Genomic DNA, 23,937 nt, shown 5'->3' with positions numbered 1-23,937 from the left:
GGGCTTGACATATTTCTTTGCTTATTTTCTGACTAGCTGAATTAGCCAAGTCACAAGCACAAGGAAGTTTTACAGGTATCCCCTGCTTTTCGAAAGATCACATTACACCACTTCACTTTTTACAAAAGACTGACATTAGTACCTGTTTTTGCTAGCCAAAACAAATCTGATGAGTATTTCCACTTTCATTAAAAAAGGTTAAAAGTGAAAATAGTGTTCAGTGTTTGTTGCACTGCGAGCAATTAATGGAGGCAGCACGCACCCTGAGCAAAGTGGCCCACTAAGCTCCTTCTCAGGAAACCACATTCAGCATGTCAGCATCCCTCCACCATAGTTTTCACTGCGTGAGCATCTGTGTTTTAGCTCCTCTGTGCATCCATTAGCAAGATATATATCCTAAAGTATCAGAAAAGCCTAAAAGGTTTTTTTTGGGGAGGGGGGGCGGGTGGTCTGGGAATGCTAAAAAATTTTTCCATATAGATTAATGATAACTGCTTCTTTGCTTTACAAAGGTTTCATAGGAGCACCCTGCTTTTGGACAGCAGGGGAAACCTGTAATACCCCGGAGCTGAATCAAGATACCTATTTTGTCCTATAATGTCCAAGTAGTAAGCCCATCTTTCAGTTCAATGGATAAAACAGACTTTGTTGATTTTAATAATACAACTAATCAGACTTCTAATTAGCCTTCCTCTTTTGTTACAAGTCAAAATGCATCTTTTAGAAAACTTTACTTTTATTTGCACACCAGCTGTAGCTAGAAGGACTCTGAAATACTTCGTGAAATTCAGGTACAGTACCATCCACATAATTTAATGTGTAAAGCCTTCAAAGAGAAGAAATACTTACCCAACTTGTGCTGCTTCCTTGAGTTTTGGTAAAGAGTAAAGATGAACCTTGCAACACGGCCCAAGAAGACAACCAGTTCTTTCTGTAAGTATAAAGAGAACCAACTAAAGCTTTGCTATTCAGTTTTTCCAACCAAATTTAAAATATTACAACCTAGTTATCAATGTTGCCCACAATTTACATTCATTATTGACATTCTGTTTTTATTGAGGATTTAATGCTAATGGAATTACATTCAATTCATGTTTCCAAACTGACCATAAAGGCCCCCCAAACAAATGAAGCTAATAGAGATGTTATCAGAATAACAATATACCTAATTATGTTCACATGGTAATCCAGCACACTTGTGATCAAGGGTACCAAATTACCTTGAAGGAACATGAACTGAACTCTGTATTTGGCAAGAATTATTCATGATTAAAAATCAGGAAAACATGTCCACCTCACCTAATTCTTTATAGATACAGATTGTTTTATATTTCTTGGTTATCTCCCTTCCCCTAATAAGGCTACACTAGGTAATTGGGAGATACTAGGCACATTAGTAGATAGTAAGTATAATAAATTACATACTCATCGATCAGAGGTTACTAAGATGAGGTTTCTTTTATATTTTTTATATTTTTTGTTTTATTTTATATTTTATATTTTTATATTTATATGTATTTGTATTTATATATTTATACTTATTTTATTTATATTTTATATATTTTTATATTTCTTGGTTATCCCCCTTCCCCTAATAAGGCTACACTAGGTAAATGGGAGATACTAGGTACAATAAATTACATACTTATTGATCACGATGTTACTAAGATGAGGGTTTAATTGTCTAAGTTATAAAATCAACACATATATATCAAAATTCTAAATATAAAAATGTATAAGAAGAAAGGTCCCCATTTCTTCTCCTTCAATCCACATTCCAGAGACAACCAATGGAATGCAATCATTGGCAGACTAAAATGAATGTCAAATATGTCTACTACAGAAATTTATTAGAGCAAACCTTACTGCCAAACATACTGACAGTTTTGTGAAAATTCTATGGGCACTCAAAAGGAGTTCTCCATTTTCAGAATGTAGAATTTAATAACTATCAATTAGACCTACTTTGTTATTTTCTATGTATACTTGAACTTCATGGATTAAAAGTGAAATAAAGTTTACTACTATTGAGTTTCTATTTTTCCTTTTATTTCCTGTTGTTTTTGCTTATGGCTGTTGATGCTACTTATTTGGTGAATGGCTATTCTTTTTTTTTTTTTTTTTTAAGATTTTTATTTATTTATTTATTTGAGAGAGAGAATGAGAGAGAGAGAGAGCATGAGAGGGGGGAGGGTCAATGGGAGAACCAGACTCCCTGCCGAGCAGGGAGCCTGATGCGGGACTCGATCCCGGGACTCCAGGATCATGACCTGAGCCGAAGGCAGTCGCTTAACCAACTGAGCCACCCAGGCGCCCGTGAATGGCTATTCTTAATGATTAGATCTTTATTGTAGATTTATCAATGGTTTTGACATGCCTGTTTTTTAACTTTTCTGAATCATTTTTATGATATTTTCTTTATATATAATATTTAGGTGGGTTTTGTTTTGTGCTTCAATCTGAACATCTTTTTCTTTCAACAGGGGAGTACAGTCCATTTACATTTATTGATATTGGTATCTGTTTGGCCCTTGTGTTACCATTTTGTTACATCTTCATTTTGTTTTATTGGATCTCAAGATATTTTGAAGGGATTTATTTTTATTTGTAAGTTTATTTTATACTCAATCTTCTATTTCTATAGAGAGCATCTACTAACTCCCTCCTCTGAAAAATGCTAAAATCAGTATATTTCCACTTTAAATAAACTTTTTGAATTTAATTTTCAAAATCAGAAAAACCATAGAACTAGTAAATATATCTAAGAATATTGGATTTTTTTTTAAAGATTTTATTTATTATTTGACAGAGAGAGACACAGTGAGAGAGGGAACACAAGCAGGGTGAGTGGGAAAGGGAGAAGCAGGCTTCCCACTGAGCAGGGAGCCCGATGTGGGGCTTGATCCCAGGACCCTGGGATCATGACCTGAGCCACCCAGGCACCCCGAATATTGGATATTTGAATACTGAATTAACAACAGCTGCCTCAAAGACTGAAGCACTTGCGTACCTGAGTTGCAAGCAGAATTAGTCACATTTTTTTCCTGGAAAAAAAATTAAAATGACTGACGGTCACACTACGATTATTTAGACTTGAGTATCTGGCAGGTAGACATTATCTCAAAAATAAATGAAGTGAGTCTGTCATTTAAATGATAGTATTTGTTGACAAAAAATTGAAGCTTTCAAAGGGAAAATAGAATTTTGGAAAACCTGGCGTATCTGCCACTGTGAGGTTGACAATTTTCCAATATCTAATGACTTTTCTGATGATGTTACTGATTTGTGATTCTTTGATATTATAAAATATGTCAACATTTGAAAAATCAGCAAACTTAGTGAACCAGTATTTTCCACATGATCTGCAAGATGCTACAAAATTACATACAGGTAAAGATTCCTTCAAAATGCAACATAGACCAATGCTTTTTTAAGATTTTATTTATTTATTTGAGAGAGAGAGAGCAGGAGAGCAGGGTGAGGGGCAAAGGGAGAAGCAGACTCCCCGATGAGCAGGGAGCCTGATTCGGGGCTCGATTAGGGGCTTGCTCTCTGGGACTCTAGGAGCGGAAGGCAGATGCTTAACCGACTGGGCCACCTGGGCTCCCCCAGACCAATGGATTTTGATGTAACTAAGTATGAAAAGTTCATTAACAGTTTTTTACAGTCTTAACTTGTGGAGTTTTGGTGTAGCAGAAGAATACATGCAATTATCTAAGAAGAATATTAAAACACTCCTCCCTTTTCCAACTTTATATAAGAAAAGGATTATCTTCATATACTTCAGCCAAAATAATGTGTCACAACAGACTGACTGCCAGCAAAGATGAGGATCCAGCTGTTTTCCATTAAACCAAATACTAAAGACTTGCAAAAATGTGAAACAATGCCACACTTCTCAAGGAAAATTTTTGTATTGGAGATACAGGGGTTTTTCTTTATAAAAATGTTACTCACGTTAACATATAATGGGTTATTAGTTTTAAGAATTAAAAAACTTAAAATGTCTCAGTTTTAATTTCTCAAATCTACAGCTATAAACTATACACACAAAAGTTCTTTGCAGTAATCAATAATTTTTAAGAGTTTAAAGGGGTCCTCAGATCAAAATGTTGGAGAACCACTAATATACAGGAAATTAAAAAACTAGTTTGCTCAACTCTACATAAATAAATTTAAAGATGAAATGGATGATATTCTTTGGAAAACATAAATCACTGAAAGTTTTCCAAAATAAGCAGAAAATCTAAAAGACTAATTACCACAGGAAAAACGACAACAATGAAAAAAAAAAGAAAGTGGCCAAAGAACTATGTGCACTACATATGCCTAAAAGGGAGGAAAAAATAAAGACCCCATTCACAAGTGACTTCGCCCAAGGAACAATTTAAGGAACAAATAATTGCAGTATTTGTAAAGTTGTTTCAGAGCACTTAAAAGAAAAATTTCCAAGTACTAAAATGTTACAAAAACAGTTCATTTAGAGCAAATCTTAAGATCTTAACTACATGTAAATTTTAAACTCTTCTTTACACAACAGGCTGATTATAAACTCATAGCATTTTAGCAGTTCTTAAAAACTGGGGAAAATGCAACTTGCTTATTACAAAGAGTTAATTGCCTTAATTCATTAGGAGATACCATACAACCAGAAAAGCCAACAACCCAAAAGACAAACAGATAAAGGAGATGAACTGACAAATTAACAACAACAACAAAAAAGACATACAGATGGCTTAGGATACCCTACCACACTAAAAAGTAATACAAATTAAAAATATTCTCTCTCTAATCTCTATTAGCAAAGATCAAAAAAGTGGACAACATATTGAATTGGCAAAGACTGGAGAAATCCACTGCTTTTGGAAGTATGAACTGCTTCAGTGCCTTAGAGTGTAATATGGAACACTATCAAAATGACTACTGCACATAGCTTAGCAATTCCACTTTTGTAAAATCTATTCCACAGGGAGTTACATATTTGCAAAATGAACTATGTAAGATGTAAGTGTAATACTGTTTGCAACAGCAAAACAATGTAAACATTCTAAATGTCTAGCAGTAGATAGGCATATTTACCTACCATATGGCTAAATAAACTAGGATACAGCCACACAATATATAACCACAGAACAGTTAAAAACAATGTGGTGGCTCCACATGCAACAAAAGAGAACCATCTACAAAATAAACTGTTCAAAGACTGTGTTTAAAAAATTAATCTATGCAGGGGCACCCGGGTGGCTCAGTCATTTGAGCATCGGACTCTTGGTTTTGGCTCAGGTCATGGTCTCAGGATTGTAAGAGCCAGCCCTGCGTTGGGATTGGCACTCAGCTCAGAACCTGCTCAAGATTCTCTCTCCCTCCCCGTCTGCGTTTCCTTCCAATGTGCGCAACTCGCACTCATTCTCTCTCAAATAAATAAAATCTTTAAAATATATATTACAAAAATTAATCTATCCATATAGAAATAAATATATCCTTTATCTCCAAAGGAAAACACTACATCTCATTCACTTAACTAGTTGCCTCTGGGGAATGGAAATCATGGCTGGGTAACTGACTTTTGGCTAAATACTCTGTATTTTGTTGTTTTACCGTGTGCACTTACTGCTTACTGAAAAAAAATTATTTATTTACTTATTTATTTTAAAGATTTTATTTATTTGACACAGAGAGAGAGAGAGAGAGAGAGAGAGCACAAGCAGGGGGAGGGGCAGAGGGAAATGCAGGCTGAGCAGGGAGACCGATGTGGGACTTGACCCCAGGATGCTGGGATCATGACCTGAGCCAAAGGTAGACGCCCAACCGACTGAGCCACACAGGCGCCCCTGAAAAATTTTTTTCAAATAAAGCTAATGCTTGCTCAGAATCCTATGCTTTATCACCCCTGAATTTAATATAATCTTAAAAAATATGTCAAGACAAAGGAAGATTTTCATACATTTCATGACAATCCTACATACATATTAGAAAATACATTATTTGAAATTCTTTTTTTTTTTTTTTTAAAGATTTCATTTATTTATTTGACAGAGAGATACACAGCGAAAGAGGGAACACAAGCAGGGGGAGTGGGAGAGGGAGAAGCAGGCTCACCGCCGAGCAGGGAGCCCGATGTGGGGCTCAATCCCAGGACCCTGGGATCATGACCTGAGACGAAGGCAGATGCTTAATGACTGAGCCACCCAGGCGCCCCACATTATTTGAAATTCTTATGAACCTTTTAATCATTTCTACTAGAATGTAACTGTACTCATAGCTTTTATTTATTTCAAATAAAACATGTCAGAACATTAATGGTTTTTGTACTTACCGAACCTTTTTCCCATTTTCAGTAATTTTTGTTACATTTAGTAATCCATATTTTTCTTGACCCTATGGAACACAGTAATACTGTTTATACATCATTCATATAGATAATGAGGTCCAAATTCTTACATATGACTGAATCAAAATGATCTGGTACTCTAAAAATTAGCTTAAAAAAAAGATTAGTCAGTATGTAATATGCTTAGTTCTAAAGTATATTAGGAATACAATTTCCTAACACTTCTGTATAGTTATTTTCAGTAATTTTACAATTAAACTTTTCCTCTTCTCAAGTCCTGGCAACCATAAGGTACTTTGCTATCAAATCAGATTTCCACATGAATACCACTAGTCAGCCCTGAAATGATTTACAACTTCCTGTTCAAAGAAAGTAATATAATGCTATAATGATAAATACCACAAAAAGCAATTATTTACTTTGCTGTTATTTTACAGCAATACAGTCTGGAAATCATTTAAGATACTAACCTGCTTTGTCAAATGTAAAAATAACTAGATAGAACAAATGCAGTAACTGCATTAATAAATTACTCAAAAGTAAATGTTATTATGCATAGAACTGGCCTTAAGGTGGCATTAAAAAATTCAGTATGAGCTTCATTACATATATTGTCAGATGGTAAACTGGGGCTCTGGACAAACCAGATACACTAGTTGGCTGATGTCATATTAGTGACCCAGCTTTATCATCAAACCCCAGGAAAGCAAGAGCCACTTTGCTGAGGTTAACAGTCATCTTAAAATTCCTCCAGGTAGAAGAAAGGAAACACTTTCCCATTGCTTTAGCTTCCAATATTCAACTGAATTTAATCAAAATGAGTCGGTGTCTACAGCAATATCATCAATATTAGTAAGCACTGTATATACATGACAGAGCAAATGTACTTCAACTGAAACATACACACAGCACATAGAAAAAATATTCCCAATTCAGAATTTATTTCTATTTAATCCATACCTTGGCTATTTTCTCAATGTACTTCCTTTAGAAAAAGATAAATCTTTCTTGTATGGGACATAATGTTTGAAAGTTTTTGCCTAGCCTGGTAAGAACTCTCACCTATAAACGAAGCTGATAAAAGTATTAATGTTAATTCATTTGTGGTATACTGGGAACTTGGGAAATAGTCACATGAAGTTTTATTGTTTTTCATAAAGCATAGATCTCCTTAGATATGCAAGTCTGATACTTCTAAGAGCTGGTTACCTCTTAACAAAACATCAATCACACAGTTACAAGTATGCACAAGATATTAAGTAAAAACATTCCCAATTTACTATCAGAAGCAGGAAGGAAAAAAAACTTTCAAAGATATAGGAACTAAGTACAACATTAATCTGAGAGGATGGCATTGCTTATGTGAGCTAGGGAGCACAGGAACTAGAAGAGCAGGAGTGGGAACCAAGCCTATAAAAAAATGCCAAAGCTGGAATTGAACAGGACAAAAGAGCTGAGGCATGAGGGGAACACTGAAGAAAAATGGAAGGGATAGGAGTAGTGACAGACCAAATAAGCTTAAGGATGAGAGAGACATTCTAAATCAGGGATTCCTACCTGAGGCAATGGATGGACTGAAACTGGTACAAAATTGTGCGTGGATAGTATATACATTGTTCAAGGGTCCAGAAAGCTCATGAAATTCTCACAGGGATCAAGACCCCCCAGTACTAATGCTCTAAGTATTAAACACTCTAATTTGAACATAAAATAAGAAAAAAATTTGCCACATCCAAAATGTACAAATACAAAAATACTTAGCATACAACATGGTAAGTGTTATGAGAAAAGTGTATCTAACTTAACCTGAGAGACAGAGGGAGCAAAGAGACGGCTTCCTGGAGACTCTTGAGCTAAGGAATTGGGGTTAGCTAGATGGTGACAGTAGGAGAAGAAAACAACAAAGTATAAAGGTACAAAAGTGAAAGAGAGCATATCATATCTGAGGGCCTTTAAGTTCCCTCAAAGTAATGGGTGAGGTGAAGTAGCAAAGAAATGCAGCAAAGTATGAACTAAGAAAGATGGCAAGACAGGGAACCAACCAGAATACATTCTAGTAATTACCACAGGAGATGGTGAAGGCCTGAGCTAGGGCAGTGCCTGTGAGCAAGTGATGAGGAGCCAAATTTGAGAGATTCAGAAGACAGAATTGACAGGGACTGGATAGGAGGGTAAGAGGGCAGATCTGAGGAAAACTCCCAACCTTGAACAACTGGGTAGATGGTGGTATCTCAGTTTTAATGACACTTTTTTAGAGAAGCTTTCCCAGACCACTCTTAAGTAGGAGCTCCTCTACATCTCCCATTATTTACCACTGCCCCCCCCAGTTTGGTCCCTTCATTGCACTTAATGCAAAGTACAATCACATCTTTTATTTACGGTCTATTTTAATGGGCTGTACACTGGGACCATATCTGCTGTGTTCATCAATGTATGACCAGTGTCTACAGCATGTAGTTGATGTTTGATACAATACATATCTGTTGAAGTAATTAACCAACATATTAGCAGTGCTATTCCAAGAAAGGGATATAAAAGAATGCCGGTGATGGAAAAAATAAAGCTTTAACTTTTTTTTTCTTTTTTAAAGATTTATTTATTTATTTATTTGAGACAGAGAGAATGAGAGAGACAGAGAGCACATGAGAGGGGGGGGAGGGTCAGAGGGAGAAGCAGGCTCCCTGCCGAGCAGGGAGCCCGATGCGGGACTCGATCCTGGGACTCCAGGATCATGACCTGAGCCGAAGGCAGTCGCTTAACCAACTGAGCCACCCAGGCGCCCAAAGCTTTAACTTTTAAACACTTAAGTTTCTGAATTTGATATAAAAGTGCTAAAGAGGCAGACGAATAATAGAGGTTTGGCTACACAGGTGAGAGGTTCGGGAAAAAAATTTAGACAGATTTTGAACATACTTTTTTTTTTTAATTTTATTTTATTATGTTATGTTAGTCACCATATAATACATCATTAGTTTTTGATGAACATACTTTTTGGTGTGCTTTCGCTACTTAATATGATTCAAAATGAACCAATGTTTTTGTGTTGCTTATTAAAAAAACTCCATAAAAATATCTTGTTAAATCTTGCAAAAAATGCCCATATTTACACATGAATATTTCTTAGTCTAAATATATTTGATACCCCAAAGGAAACTTCATACTGAAAATAAGCAGAAATGTTTTAATAAGGACTAGCAAAATATGGTTACAATTTAATCAAAATGACTGTACTTTAGATTACCCTATCCTAATAGGGTAAGAAAACAATAAAATGTTAGTTCTATTAAGTAATCTGGGAAAATTTCCACAAGCTCATAATCACTTTGCAGGCTCCAGAATTTTTTTTTTTTTTTTAAGTAGGCTCCATGCCCAGCATGGAGCCCAATGTGAGGCTTGAACTCCTAACCCTGAGAGATCAAGACCTGAGCTGAGATCAAGAGTCGGCCGCTTAACCAACAGAGCCACCTAGGTGCCCCTGCAGGGTCTAGAATTTCTAATCAATGTTGCATTCATTTAGTGAAACAGGAATTTCCCAATTTGGCTAACAATTATTATATACCCAAATCAATACAACCCATCAAAATCCTTATCTTCAGTTAATCATGAAGTATTTTTTTTAATACAGAGTAACTTTGCACAGTGATACAGTGGTTGAAAAAGAACCAGGTGATGCAACTTCCAGAACAGGTAAGTTGACAAGGAAAGAAGACAAACTAGTGGTTGCCAGGGGAGAGGAAAGGTGATGGGGAAATGTGGGGTGAATGCTTAATGGGAATGGGTTGCCCTTTCAGGTAATGAAAATGTCCTGAAGCCAGGTAGAAGTGATCACTGCACACTCTGTAAATACACTATATGCCATTTAAATGTATACTTTAAAATGGTTAATAGCTAGTTTTCTGTTGAAATTTCACCTCAATAAAAAAAAAATATTTTAGGTGAACGTAGGTGGCTCAGTTGGTTAAGCATCTGACTCTTGATTTAGGTTCAGGCCATGATCTCAGGGTCCTGAGATTAAGCCCTGTGTTGGGCTCTGTGCTGAGCATGGAGCCTGCTTAAGATTCTCTTTCCCTCTCCCTCTGCCCCTCCCCCCTTCTCTCTCTCTCCTCTCTAAAAAAATATTTTTTTAAATATATTTTAGGGGCGCCCGGGTGGCTCAGTCATTAAGTGTCTGCCTTCAGCTCAGGTCATGATCCCGGGGTCCTGGGATCGAGCCCCGCATCGGGCTCCCTGCTCGGCGGGAAGCCTGCTTCTCCCTCTCCCTCTGCCCCTGCTTGTGTTCCCTCTCTCGCTGTGTCTTTGTCAAATAAATAAATAAAATCTTTAAAAATATATATATATTTTAAAGAACTAGTGTTTTAAAAAATCAGATGTTTAAATCATGTTTTTTAAAAAGGCTTTAGAACAGTTCTATTCAATGAAAAAAATTAATATGTCCATAATACTTTTGCTAAAGGAAGTGTTAAAACATTCTTTTCTCCAATGCATTTTTTTCTCTCCAATGCATTTTAATACCATAATTGGAAATACAGGGTCAAAAACTCAAGTTTCCAAATTATATATTCTTAAATTTTACTCAGTATTCAGTAACTGGTAACTTCAAAATGCACATTTATCTGGAGTACTACTTAGCCATAAAAAAAGAATGAAATCTTGCCATTTGCAATGACATGGATGGAGCTAGAGAGTATTATACTAAGCAAATTAAGTCAGAGAAAGACAAATACCATATGATTTCACTCATATGTGGAATTTAACAAAATAAAGAGAGAAGACAAACCAAGAAACAGACTCTTAACTATAGAGAACGAACTGAGGGTTACCAGAGGGGAGGTGGGTGAGTGGATGGATTCAATAGGTGATGGGGATTAAGGAGTGCACTTGTTGTGATGAGCACCAGGTGTTGTATGGAAGTGCTGAATCACTATACTGTACACCTGAAACTAATATAATACTGTATGTTAACTGGAATTTAAATAAAAACTTTAAAAAATAAAATAAAATGCACATCTGTTGTAGATACACTGGGACAGAGACAGGGTTCTTAGATCAGTCCACAAAATCCTATTTAACCCACACTGTACTCATAGTGTACAGAAATAGAACACTGATCTTTTTAAAAAGTATATGCTGGGAATTCCAAAAAAGGATTTGAAGGGGCCATGAAAAATAACAATAATGCATCTGAAAATTGGAAATAAAACAAGAAAAAAATGAACATGTTTAAAATTTGTATTAAGGGATGGAATTTTAAATCTGGTTTAATTAGAAGAGCTTACATGAAAACATCATGCTAAATGAACAAAGTCTGTCAAAAAAGACCACATATTATAGGATTCTATTTTTTTTTTTTTAAAGATTTTATTTATTCATTTGAGACACAGAGATACAGAGAGAGAGAGAGAGAGAGAGAGAGAGCATGAGCAGTGGGAGAGGCAGAGGGAGAGGAAGAAGCAGACTCCCCGCTGAGTCAGGAGCCCGATGTGGGACTTGATCCCAGGACCCTGGGATCATGACCTGAGCCAAAGGCAGACGCTTAACCATCTGAGCCACCCAGGCGCCCCTATAGGATTCTATTCTTATGAAATGTCCAGAATAGGCAAATCCAGTGAGACAGAAAGTAGATTCCTGGTTGTTCAGGGCTTGGTGAGACGTGGAGGTTAGACAGGTGATACCAAACAGAACGTGGTTTCTTCCTGAGGCGATGAAAATATTCTAAAATTGACTGTGATGACAGCTGCACATATCTGAATATACTAACAACCACTTAACTGTACACTTAAGTGGGCAAATCACACAGTGTATGAATTACATTTCAATCAAGCTTTTTATAAAAACAAAACAGAAGAGACTAAAGAGGTAGATGGGCAATTTGCAGAGATTTTAAGATGACATCAGATAGCTAACACTGATTACAGGATTTTCATTCCTAAATTTGTAGCTTCCTTTTTCTTACCACTAAGGCTTAGAATTTTAACTCACAAAGAGGGAAAAGATATCTCCTTGTATTAACTGGGTAAGAGTGAGAAAAACAGGTGAGACTCAGTGGAAACAGCACAAGCTGAGAGGAGGGAGCGAAGGGCCAAGAGAGGGAAAAGTCAAGGAGGGAAAAAGCCTCAATGAAGAGGGGCAAGACAGCATGGAAGAGGTGCCCTCTGGAGCGGGAATGCAGAGTTGTATGTTTATGGGCAAAAAAGAATGGACTCAGGTAGAATGAACAAAAGCTATTTCATCTTTCACTCTAAGACCAAACAATGAAAAATACTGGTGAGGCAGTTCCCTGTGGTGGCCAGCAGGGGGTATCGTGAATCCAGGATGGTCTAGCTGCTGTCAAATTTGAGAAAAGGGGTACATGGTTTGGGAAATAATTTGCAAACTGACTTTTTAACTCCATGTGGAACATTTGCAAATTCATGTTTCTAGGCTAACCTAAAGATTCCTTTTTACCAAAATATAATTTATAAAAGGTCTCCTTAGCAATTACGTATTACCTATATTTAAAATAAGTTAGAAGGGTTTTCTGTTTTTTTCTAGATGCATTGTTAGAGTACTGTAGGAACAACACCTTAGATTCATACAATAATTCTTGACACCACCACTAAAATCATGGTCACTTTCATCTTTAATGTTTATGTACCCAGGACAGTGTTAAATAATGCAAAAGACAAAAAAGACTCCTTTAGCAGGAGTTTAAAACCTTAGTAGGGAGATGAGGGGGGTCCATGAGGTAACATTTACACTATTTGATAAGTGACTTGGAAATCCAGGAAAAGACGAAGAGATCATTATTATGCTAAGGTTAGTCTGGCAAGGCCTCTTAAAGAGTCAGTCTTAAAAACTTTTCTAACTTTGGGGCACCTGGGTGCCTCAGTCAGTTAAGTGTCTGCCTTCAGCTCAGGTCCTCATCTCAGGGTCCTGGGATCGAGCCCCCCATCAGGCTCTCTGCTCAGTGGGGAGCCTGCTTCTCCCTCTCCTTCTGCCCCTTTCCTCCTGCTTGTGCTCTCTCTCTTCTCTGTGTCAAATAATAAAAATCTTAAAAAAATTTTTTTTCTAACTTTAAGTGTACAAAAAGCCAAGGACCATTGTAGGCAGAGGGAACCACCTGAGCAATGTCAGAAAGAAATGTATAAAACATGTGATATAACCATAAAAGATCTGATTCAGTTAGGGAATGGAAACAGAGTTAGAAAAATAAAATGACATCTGTGGAAACCTTTGCCTCTAAAAAAATCAGAAGTATCCCATTAATAAGTCTATTACAGTTTTATAAAATAAGGAAGTAACAATAAAAGTTTGTCTTTTAAAAAGCTTTTAAGTTTCATTTATTCATTCAATAAATATTTACTGAACAGCTAATATATGGTACACAGTAGTTACTGAGATTACTCTGTTCCTGCTCTAATGAAGCTTTTGTCTAGTAGGGAAGACAGACACAAAGAGAGGGTTTGAGGTTTCTACAAGAAATAAAAAATGAAAAGTGTTATTCTATTTAATATAATCAAGTAACATAAAATTATATGCTACAAAGAGTATTACAGAGAATCCTGACCAAATCCAGAAGATTCTAATAAAATTCTCTGAGGAAGCGAAATCTGCACTGAACTCTAATGAATGAACAGACGTTAACAGGCAAAGATGTGGGAGAGAAATGGTTCAGTGGGTAGAGGAATGACATGTACCAGGACCTTGAGCTGAAAAGGAGGCTCTTTTGAGGAAAAATGTACAGTGCGGCTGGAGGAAAACAAGCAAGGAGGGAAGCAGAGGACAAAAGAAGTCTGAGGCGAGGCTGGAGAGGCAGTCAAGAGCCAGTGCATGCTCAGTCTTACAGTCCTCATTAAAAATTTTGGCCTTCAGGGGCGCCTGGGTGGCTCAGTCGTTCAGCGTCTGCCTTCGGCTCAGGTCACGATCCCAGGGTCCTGGGATCGAGCCCCGCATCGGGCTCCCTGCTCAGCGGGGAGTCTGCTTCTCCCTCTCCCACTCCCCCTGCTTGTGTTCCTGCTCTGTGTCTCTCTCTGTCAAATAAAGAAATAAAATCTTTAAAAAAAAAAAAAAAAAAAAAATTTGGCCTTCATCCTGAAAGAAAAGGAAAGCCACTGAAGGGTTATAGCAGAATCAGCCAACTATGAGAAAGATAGGAGGGACTACAAAGACACAGATCAAGTAAACTTTCATCCAAGTTAAACCAGGTCTCTGAAGAGAGTCAACTGGAGATTTTCAGTTTAGAGCAAACTGAACAGTTGAGATACAGATCTCTAATATTCATCCGGCATAGACTGGGCATTGTATTTTAAGAATAGAACACCTGTGCTCATTAAGAAGGAGGGAAACTGCTTACCTGTGGACTGCTGGCCTGAGGAAAAAAGATTAAAGTATAATTTGATAGCATTTTCCGGGGATTTTTATTTTTTAAAAACCAAGTATGAATTTGTCACTTACAAATATGGTATATAAATTAATCATGAAGATACCCTATTTTGCATTAAAAGGGGCTTTTAAGTCTCTAAAACTGATTAAATTCTTAATTTAAACCTATTGTAATTGTGATTAGTATCTGAAAAACCCAATGAAAGTTAACAGAAGCCAGGAAATATTTAAACATTACATTTAGAGAAAATTAATTTATTGAAACTGATTGAAATAACTGGACTATATTATACTATAGGCTATCATACTAACTGTATCTTGGTGCTTTGGTGAAGAGGGAGAAGATTCATTTTCAGGAAAGCAGGGTTTTGAGGCAGTTGGAGATTCCTACAAGAAATAAGTAATGAAAAATGTTACTCTATTTTATATCATTACATTTCTCCCTTTATTCACGGTGGGAGAGCTTAATAAGGGAAGCTCAAAAAATCCTTTCCTAGTTATTTCCTTTCTACATTCAGCTCTGAAACTAATATGACACTGATCTGCAAACTATAGTTGTCTGGAAGTTTATGAAATATGGCATATTTTATGCTGATTATAGTTTAAATACTGCATACAGAATTAATAAAAAGAAATGATGCATGTTGCCTTAAAACCATGATGTTTTATCAGCCTGAACTGACCACATTTAAAATAGGTAAAATCTAAACACTTAGGGATAAAAATATAAGTCACCATACGAACTGGCTCCTGTTGCAGTCGGTATGAATACCCAGGACTAGGCAAGCCAATAGTCACAGGAATGATGTGGCAACTGCCAGAATGAGAACTTCATTTAAGTCAATGGCTATGTAAGACATTTAATTAAATTGCATTAATATTTAAAGTAATTTACAGATAACTTTCCAATTATTAGAAAAAAAGCGAGATTTTTTTAAATGCAAAGAAGAAACTTTAAAGATTAATAACTCACCAGAAAAAAAAGTTTTAATGTTTAAGCCTACAAAAATATATAATAGGAGCAAATCAATAATGTGTATTTCAAAAGCAATTCTGCTTTGTCAATATTAAAACACACTATGTGATTTCTAACACAGATGTTTGTAAGACTCTTCACAGAGGACAAGACTGAAAAAACACATTTTTGGTACCAACAGCCAAGCCCCACTTAAATCTTTTCCATTATCCTAAATGTTTTGAATAATCTCAGGAAAAGAAAATCAGAAAAATCATATGCCAACACCGATTATTAATGCTCTTATAAACCAAATAATGTCTTTGCAAATTCATCTCCACATCTCTATCAGTCTACTTTACCATGCTTATGAAACTGGACAAGGTACTGTTAACAAATCTGGGTATTCGTATGAAATCACAATACACAAACCATTAACACCATATCCATTCACTTGGAAAAAAGTGAATGGTTTATACCATATAAAATTTGTAAACACAAAAGCTAGATAGCAGTGAAAGCAAGGAAATCCTTGAAGGGATAACCTTACAAATCAAACATCCAAGGCCTATACTACTAGTGAAGGAAACATTAAAATCATATCAAATTATACCTTTACAAAAAAAATTATACATAATATCCGAATCCAGTATAGCCTCATTTAAGTATTTTTTTTCTGACCACTTCAGATGTTTCACTTTTCGATTTCTTGACTTCTAGGAGTGTCTAATACTAAAAGCTTGGAAAAAAGATGAAAGAAAGATCTGATGACCCAAAAAGTAGAAAATAAGTGAATGGTAATCACAATTTATTTTTCATGGGATTATCAGTCCTATAGAAATAAAAACCACAGCAAATGGAGGAAAAATGTAAGTACAACAATTATAATTCCTATAACAAGGATTTCCCACATATATTCATGTATATTTATAAATTTATGTGCATATCTAAATGTATCTTAAATGCCTACAACTAGCAGATTTTAGTAAAAACCATACATAGGCAGAAACAGATGCACCCACACATATACACACACACAGACATACACATCTACCTCCTCCAGTGTTGTCTGACAACTGAATTAGGACTTACATCATCAGAACAATATTTGCTACATAGTATTAGGTTTCTTTATTACATTTCAAGTTACACACCCTTTAACCCTCATCAGACATTGGTCAGCTAGTTTATTCAGGTACAGTCCCTCTTTCGTAACCTCAAATCTTTTTTTTTTTTTTAAGATTTTATTTATTTATTTGACAGAGAGAGACACAGCAAGAGAGGGAACACAAGCAGGGAGAGTGGGAGAGGGAGAAGCAGGCTCCCCGCCGAGCAGGGAGCCCAATGCGGGACTCGATCCCAGGGCCCTGGGATCATGACCTGAGTCAAACGCAGACGCTTAACAACTGAGCCACCCAGGCGCCCCATAACCTCAAATCAAAACATATATAGTAGGTGGTGATAATAAACAGAAAAGTTTACTTTATCTAGGATTCCATTTATAAAGGTTAAGGTGCAGATAAAAAAAAAAATATTTCCATCAAAAATAAGTCAGGGCGCCTGGGTGGCTCAGTTGGTTAAGCGACTGCCTTTGGCTCAGGTCATGATCCTGGAGTCCCTGGATCGAGTCCCGCATCGGGCTCCCTGCTCGGCAGGGAGTCTGCTTCTCCCTCTGACCCTCCCCCCTCTCATGTGCTCTCTCTCATTCTCTCTCTCAAATAAATAAATAAAATCTTCAAAAAAAAAAAAAGTCAATCTCTGGTCTCAAGAAAATCATGCTCTCACAACTCTGAAACACTCAGATTATAAAAAGAAATGTCATGAGAACTTCAGGCAAGTTATTCTAATAACAGACTGAAAATAAATTTCAAAAAAGATTTTAAAAGAGTAAGAAATTATAAGTCTACATCAGCAAAATAATCATCCCTTTTGTTTTAAAACGAAGAGGCAGTGGAGTTGGTTCAACAATGGCTTTTGCATTAGAGCATTATATATGACAACATTTACAAGCCTTCTGTGTACACTCAATTGTAATCTGGTTCCTGGAGTTAAATGAATTTTCCATTCAAATCTCTAGGAATCTTAGCTACTCATGTTATTCTCAATGCTAAATATTTTCAAGTATTCTTCAATAGCAGATTCCAGATTTCCTTTGATATGCCCTCTACATTCAAATCACATATTATCCTTACAAAATATAAATTACAAACTGGTCTACTACTTTCATTGTTGTTCTATTAGTCTATCTTATACACAATGTATACAGACCTTTTCTACAGCTGCACAAAAAGTCTTCCATTTAATTTCATGAAAACCAACATTACAGTCACTAAAAAACAAACTTGTTTGGACTGATTGAGATAATTTATAAAGGAATTTACAAGTGAAAGTACCCAAACATAGAGAAATATGCCTTAAGAAAGTTCATTCTGTTTCCACTAACACACCTGAAAATGTAAGAAACCTGTTAATTATGCCAAAAGAGAAGTCTGATGGTAAAACAAAAAGAGAGTCCCCAGTGACAAATATCTTTTTAAAATAAGGTTTTTAGAAGGGGGGTGGGAGGATGGGTTAGCCTGGTGATGGGTATTAAAGAGGGCACGTTCTGCATGGAGCACTGGGTGTTATATGCAAACAATGAATCATGGAACACTACATCAAAAGCTAATGATGTAATGTATGGTGATTAACATAATATAAAAAATAATAATAATAATGTTTTTAGAGTGTTACCACCACCCTCACATTTTTACATTAGTATGGCTAATGTTCTACAAATTCATACGCATTTCCTACTCCATCCCCAAAATGAAGCTACAACATAAAAAGTCACATGGAAGGTAAAAACTTTATGGGTTTTCCATTCTGATGTTTGCATCAAAATTTATCCCTTATTTGAAACAGAGAACATTACTTCTCAGATTAATAAAAGAAGTCCTTTGTGCAGAGAACAATTAGGGAAACAGAAGAGTGGGATTCCAATTCTCCCACAGGATGAAGAAATTAATTAAATGTCTTCACTAGTAAAACCTCCCAGAGACTGAAGACGAACAATAACAGATATATGACTGGGTTTTGCTAACAGGGTTATCAAAAATATCTACCACCTCCTAGGCTCAAATATACACATTATTAAGCCACAGATGAGTCAGTCCACTGTGCAAAATCGATAAACTACAAAACCAAAACCCATTCCAGGACAAATTGACGCTATACACAATAAAACAATAGTTACCAAAGTATGAGATGCAGCTAAGGAAAATAAAGAATAAAAAGAACATTCAATATTCTCAACAGATTTTCTCAAGAAGTTCTACCTTGTCATTGGTGTCCAACACAATGGTGCTATGTCTCCACTTTGTTAATACAATTGGTTCTTGCAGCCGCCTGTCCAGGCTCCTACTTTTAATTATTTCTCTTTGCTGCTGGGATGAAGCATTATACTAAAAAAACAAACAACAACAAAAAAACCTCATAAATAATAGAAACAAAAGTGGAATCTAAACATGACATTTGATGTTCAGCAAAGTTCATCACAGGAATTTTTCTGGCCTGTTTTCTCATCCTTGACCACGATGTGGCCCAACTGAGATGATCAAAGATTTTGGTGTTGGAGAGACCAAGTTACCGTTACTTTGGGAAAATATTTTGTCTCCCTATGTCTCAGTTTCATCAACTGTAAAACAGACATAACAGAAATATCATCTCATTCACAGACGTGTTATAAAAATTAAGCAGAATAAAAAAGGCCAAATATTGCCCTAATAGTGGGTTCCCAATAAAATATTAGTTATCTCATAATTTATAAAATGAGGTCATTGGACAAACTATTTTTTTAAGGTTCCTTCTACCTTGAAAATTCACGAGTCCAATTTTTGGTTTAGGTTTTAAAAATGATGATTACTATATACTACAATATCCCCACATTTAAAGGGTTGTTTGTTTTTGCTTTCATTTATAGGCCAAACATACTATTATTTGTTTCTCTGAAGTTGTAAAACATAACCAGGTCAGAAGGCAGAGACAGTTCTAGTTTGAAAGACCAATCCTGAATATATCAGTTGTGTACAAAGAATAGATAATAATTGCCCCCCCCATAACATCTAAAATTAAGAACACATTATCAATAATTAAATCATGTGTTTGAAATGTCAAGTAGATTGATCACCAAGCATAAACATTTCAGAAATGTGAGGTTTAAGAGGTATGCTGTTTTATACAGCCAATTTTAATAAATTATAAATAATTAAATGACAAAAGAAAATTAAAGGCTATATTCTTCTCCTGAAAGCAAAGGATACCTAATACCTATCTACTTCTCCCACCCCTAAAAAGCCCAGTAAATCTTAAAATTTTAATGATTCATTAGAATTTCAGTAAAACTGTTAAGAGTGTTTTTAATATTAAAAAAAAATCTTCCAACATCTTTCTCCACACTATGCCATTTCTTTGCTCCCCAAAATGAGGCTACACACACACCCCAAACTATCTCCCAAATCTGTTACTTCATTCTTCACATTAAAATTTGCCAAAGCAAGGCAATCACATATGGCATTTGCTTTTAAATTACTGCTGCTTAACAAACAGCAATCTTAAAATTCATCACAGAAGTTCACAAAGGGATCATTTCTAGGATGAACAAAGATGAAACTTAAAGGCTACCCCTCAAAAAATTCTATGCCAGAAATCTCTTAGTGAAGAGAGACCTAAACAGAGCTGTATTTTCAATTGAATCATCATTAGCAATAATTAAAATGTATAGTTGTGTAAACGCATGTGTATGAATTTTAACAGATACAACTACCTTAGCTTATGAGCTTTGTAATTAGTACAGTTGTTTAGAAATCCTTTCTATGTGGAAACAAAAATAATGTGAAACTAAACTGGGCAATAATCACAATGATAAATGTGCTGGTGGTTTTACCAGGCAACAGTATGTTCACAAAAACAAAGTATAAATAAAATGTCAGATATAAAATATAGTCTAGTTAACAAGATGGCTAAGTTTAAAACTTTTCCCCCCAAAAAACCAAACTTTTCTAATTCCTTTAAAAATACCATTTTTTAAGAATTTTAGATGAATTTTTATTTGAATTATTTCAAACATATACAAAAGAATAAAGACTATAATGAAAACCCACCGAATTTTAGCATATCTAATATAAAACAATTGCTTTAGGTACCTTAAAAAAAAAAAGAAAGAGAATATAGACCTATTAGATGCCCTCTGAATATATCTTCCAGATTCCAATCCTCTCCCTCTTTTCCCCAGTAGCACCACAGAACTCAGTGGTCAACACTGTCATCACACTTTAATATATACTTATTTATCTATAAATACACATACTTGTAGAGTTTTAAAATTTATATAAATGGAGTCCTACCATATGCATCATTCTTCAATTTGCTTTTTGCATTCAATGTTATTTTACAAAACATATCCATGCTGATGAGTATGCAGTTCTAACTTATATTTTCACTGCTATATATATTACATTGTATGTAGATACAATCTAACCGTTTTGCTATAAATGGACATGTCTAAAGCAGTAATACTAATTTACACTTCTACCAGCAGAACAGATTGGTTTGCACAACCTTATTTGGTACTACTGAATTTATATGCATTGGTGTATATAAAATAAAGGTTAAGTACACATACACATTTAAAAAATGTGAGAAGTGAAATGTTAGCTTGTTTTAATTTACATTTTCTGATTACCTGTAAATTTGGACACCTTTTCACATATTTATTTCATGTATTTCCTCTTCTGGTATTGCTTAGTCATGTATTTTGCCCAATTTCAACTGGGCTTTTTTTTACTCTTACAGAAAAGAAAGGACCAGGAAGTTCTTGATGTATTTTGGCTTCAAAGCATTTTTGTAAGCTACATGAGTTGAATATACCTTCTCCTAGTCTATAGCTCAGCTTTTTCCCTTTGTGTATGGTACTTTTTATATTAGAAAGTATTTTTGTTTAATTTGATGTAATCACATCTGTCAATCTTTCCTTTTATAGTTTTTCCTTTTTATAGTTTTAAGAAATCCTTCCCACTCTGAAGTCAAAGATATTTTTTATATATCCTTCTGTAGCCTTTAGAATTTGCTTATTACATTTACATCTCTGATCTACCTGGAATTAATCATTAAGTGTGAAGTGAGGTCAAGATCTACACGTCAGGGGCGCCTGGGTGGCTCAGTCATTAAGCGTCTGCCTTCGGCTCAGGTCATGAACTTCAGGTCCTGGGATCGAGCCCCACATCCAGCTCCTTGTTCAGCTGGGAGCCTGCTTCTCCCTCTCCCACTCCCCCTGCTTGTGTTCCCCTCTCTAGCTGTCTGTCAAATAAATAAAACCTTTTCAAAAAAGGGATCTACACTTCATTTTCCACGTGAATAACCAATAATCTTAGCAACATTTATTGCAGACTCCATGCTTAATCCATTGATTTGTGATGTTACATGTAAGTTTTCTATTCTGGTTTATTTCTAAACTGGTCTATTTCTCTGTATGTGTGCTCTTACTATCCCATCTTAATCACCGTAACAAGAAGCCCATCCCTCACATGCCCCACCCATTTTCCAGGAATACTTTGGGTTCTTCATAGACCTTTGTTTGTAAATAAAATTTAGCATCAGTTCCCAAAAAGGTGGAGAGGGAGAAAGTAAATGGAAATACAGTGAACTTATAAATTAATGTGGACACTGCTATAACACTGAGCCTCCCAATCCAAAATCATAATGGTATTGCACCATTCATTCAGGTTTTACGTCCTTCAATTCAGCTCTGAAATTTTCTTAAGATCTTGCAAACCAGAGCACCTGGGTGGCTCAGTCGGTTAAGTGTCTGCCTTTGGTTCAGGTCATAATCTCAGTGTCCTGGGATCAATCCCCACATCAGGCTCCTTGCTCAGCGGGGAGTCTGCTTCTCTCTCCTTCTGCCCCTCCCCCCACTCATGCTTGCGCACAAGCTCTCTCTCTTGCTAATAAATAAAATCTTTAAAAAAAAAGATCTTACAAACCTTTAATAGGCATATTCTTAGTTACAACTCTTCCTACTGCTACTGCTGGTAATGAAATTTATTTGTCACATCTCAAGCCTGATTTACTAGAGAGATGGGGAGTTTTTTTTTTTAGCATTTTATTTATTTATTCTCTAGAGAGAGAGAGAAAAAAAGAGAGAGCACAAAGCCAAGGGGAGAGGCAGAGGGAGACACAGACTACCCGCTGAGCTGTGAGCCTGACACAGGGCTCGATCCCAGGACCTCGGGATCATGACCTGAGCTGAAGGCAGACACTTAACTGACTGAGCCACCCACGCACCCCAAGAGATGGGTAGTTTTTATGTTGATTTTATATCCAGCAACTCAACAGCTTTGAGTTTGTAAATTCTCTTGATTTTTCTAATAATCAAAACAACTGTATCTCTTCTCAATTTTTACTTTATTGTTGAGAAGCAGTGATTTTAAAAAGTTCAAATCTAGTTCCTAATTCTAATGAGAAAGCTTCTGTAACTTCACAATTAAGTATGAAATTTACTGTAGATTGACAAATAACCTTTAGCATGATGTAATATAGCACTACATCTGAAATGATTTTCTTGTAGAAGCAAATAGTGGGTCATGGTTTTTTATCATTTCTGAAAAATTTTTAACAGGTGTGTTTAGACATTTAATGTAATTATATACATTAGGATTCAAGTCTGCCATTCTACTTTCTATCCTGTTATTCATTTGAGTTTCTCCTTTCCCGCCTTCCTGTGGGCTACTTGAAAAGTTTTTACTATTACATTTTAATTCATCTATAGTTTCTTGAGTCTATATTTTGTTAGTTTTTTAGTGCTTGTTCTAGGGATTACAATTCACATGCTTAATTTATCACAGTTTAACAGTATCAACCTTTCATGATTTCAGATGAAATGCAGAAATCTTACCAACGACTACATCACTTCACTCTCCCCTCTTTACAGTGTAAGTATCATCTCTACCTACAATGAGTACTTCAGAAATGTTTCAATTTTTGTTTTGAATGTCAACCATAATTTTTAAAACTCAAGACAAGTCTCCTCAGATATTCACCCTTTCCATTGTACTTTCTTCATTCCTGATGTTTCAGGTTTTCTTCAGTTATCATTTCCCTTCTGTGTGAAGGACTTCCTACAGCAATTGTCTGAGAACATGATGCTGGTAATAAACCTCTTAGTTTACTTTCATTTGAAAATGTCTTTATTTTACTTTCATTCCTGAAGAGCATTTTTGTTGGATGTACCATTATGGGTTTACAGTTTTTTCTT

The 23,937-nt window shown here is 35.7% G+C and overlaps 1 protein-coding gene across 2 annotated transcripts in view; it reads right to left on the bottom strand.

Annotated features, from left to right (window-relative positions):
* Positions 1–23,937, bottom strand: part of ARHGAP12 (Rho GTPase activating protein 12) — a 109,989-nt gene that overhangs the window by 20,875 nt on the left and 65,177 nt on the right. For both annotated transcript variants that reach the window (XM_021686505.1, XM_021686506.1), the window contains 4 exons: positions 18,965–19,090; positions 15,005–15,079; positions 6,317–6,378; positions 850–931 (listed from right to left, as the gene is read on the bottom strand). In XM_021686505.1, the coding sequence (XP_021542180.1) occupies positions 850–931; positions 6,317–6,378; positions 15,005–15,079; positions 18,965–19,090 (345 nt within the window). The remainder of the gene's footprint in view (positions 1–849; positions 932–6,316; positions 6,379–15,004; positions 15,080–18,964; positions 19,091–23,937) is intronic.

Source organism: Neomonachus schauinslandi, chromosome 5 (assembly GCF_002201575.2).
Source record: "Neomonachus schauinslandi chromosome 5, ASM220157v2, whole genome shotgun sequence".
NCBI lineage: Eukaryota > Metazoa > Chordata > Mammalia > Carnivora > Phocidae > Neomonachus > Neomonachus schauinslandi.
This window is presented reverse-complemented; position numbering and strand designations above follow the sequence as displayed.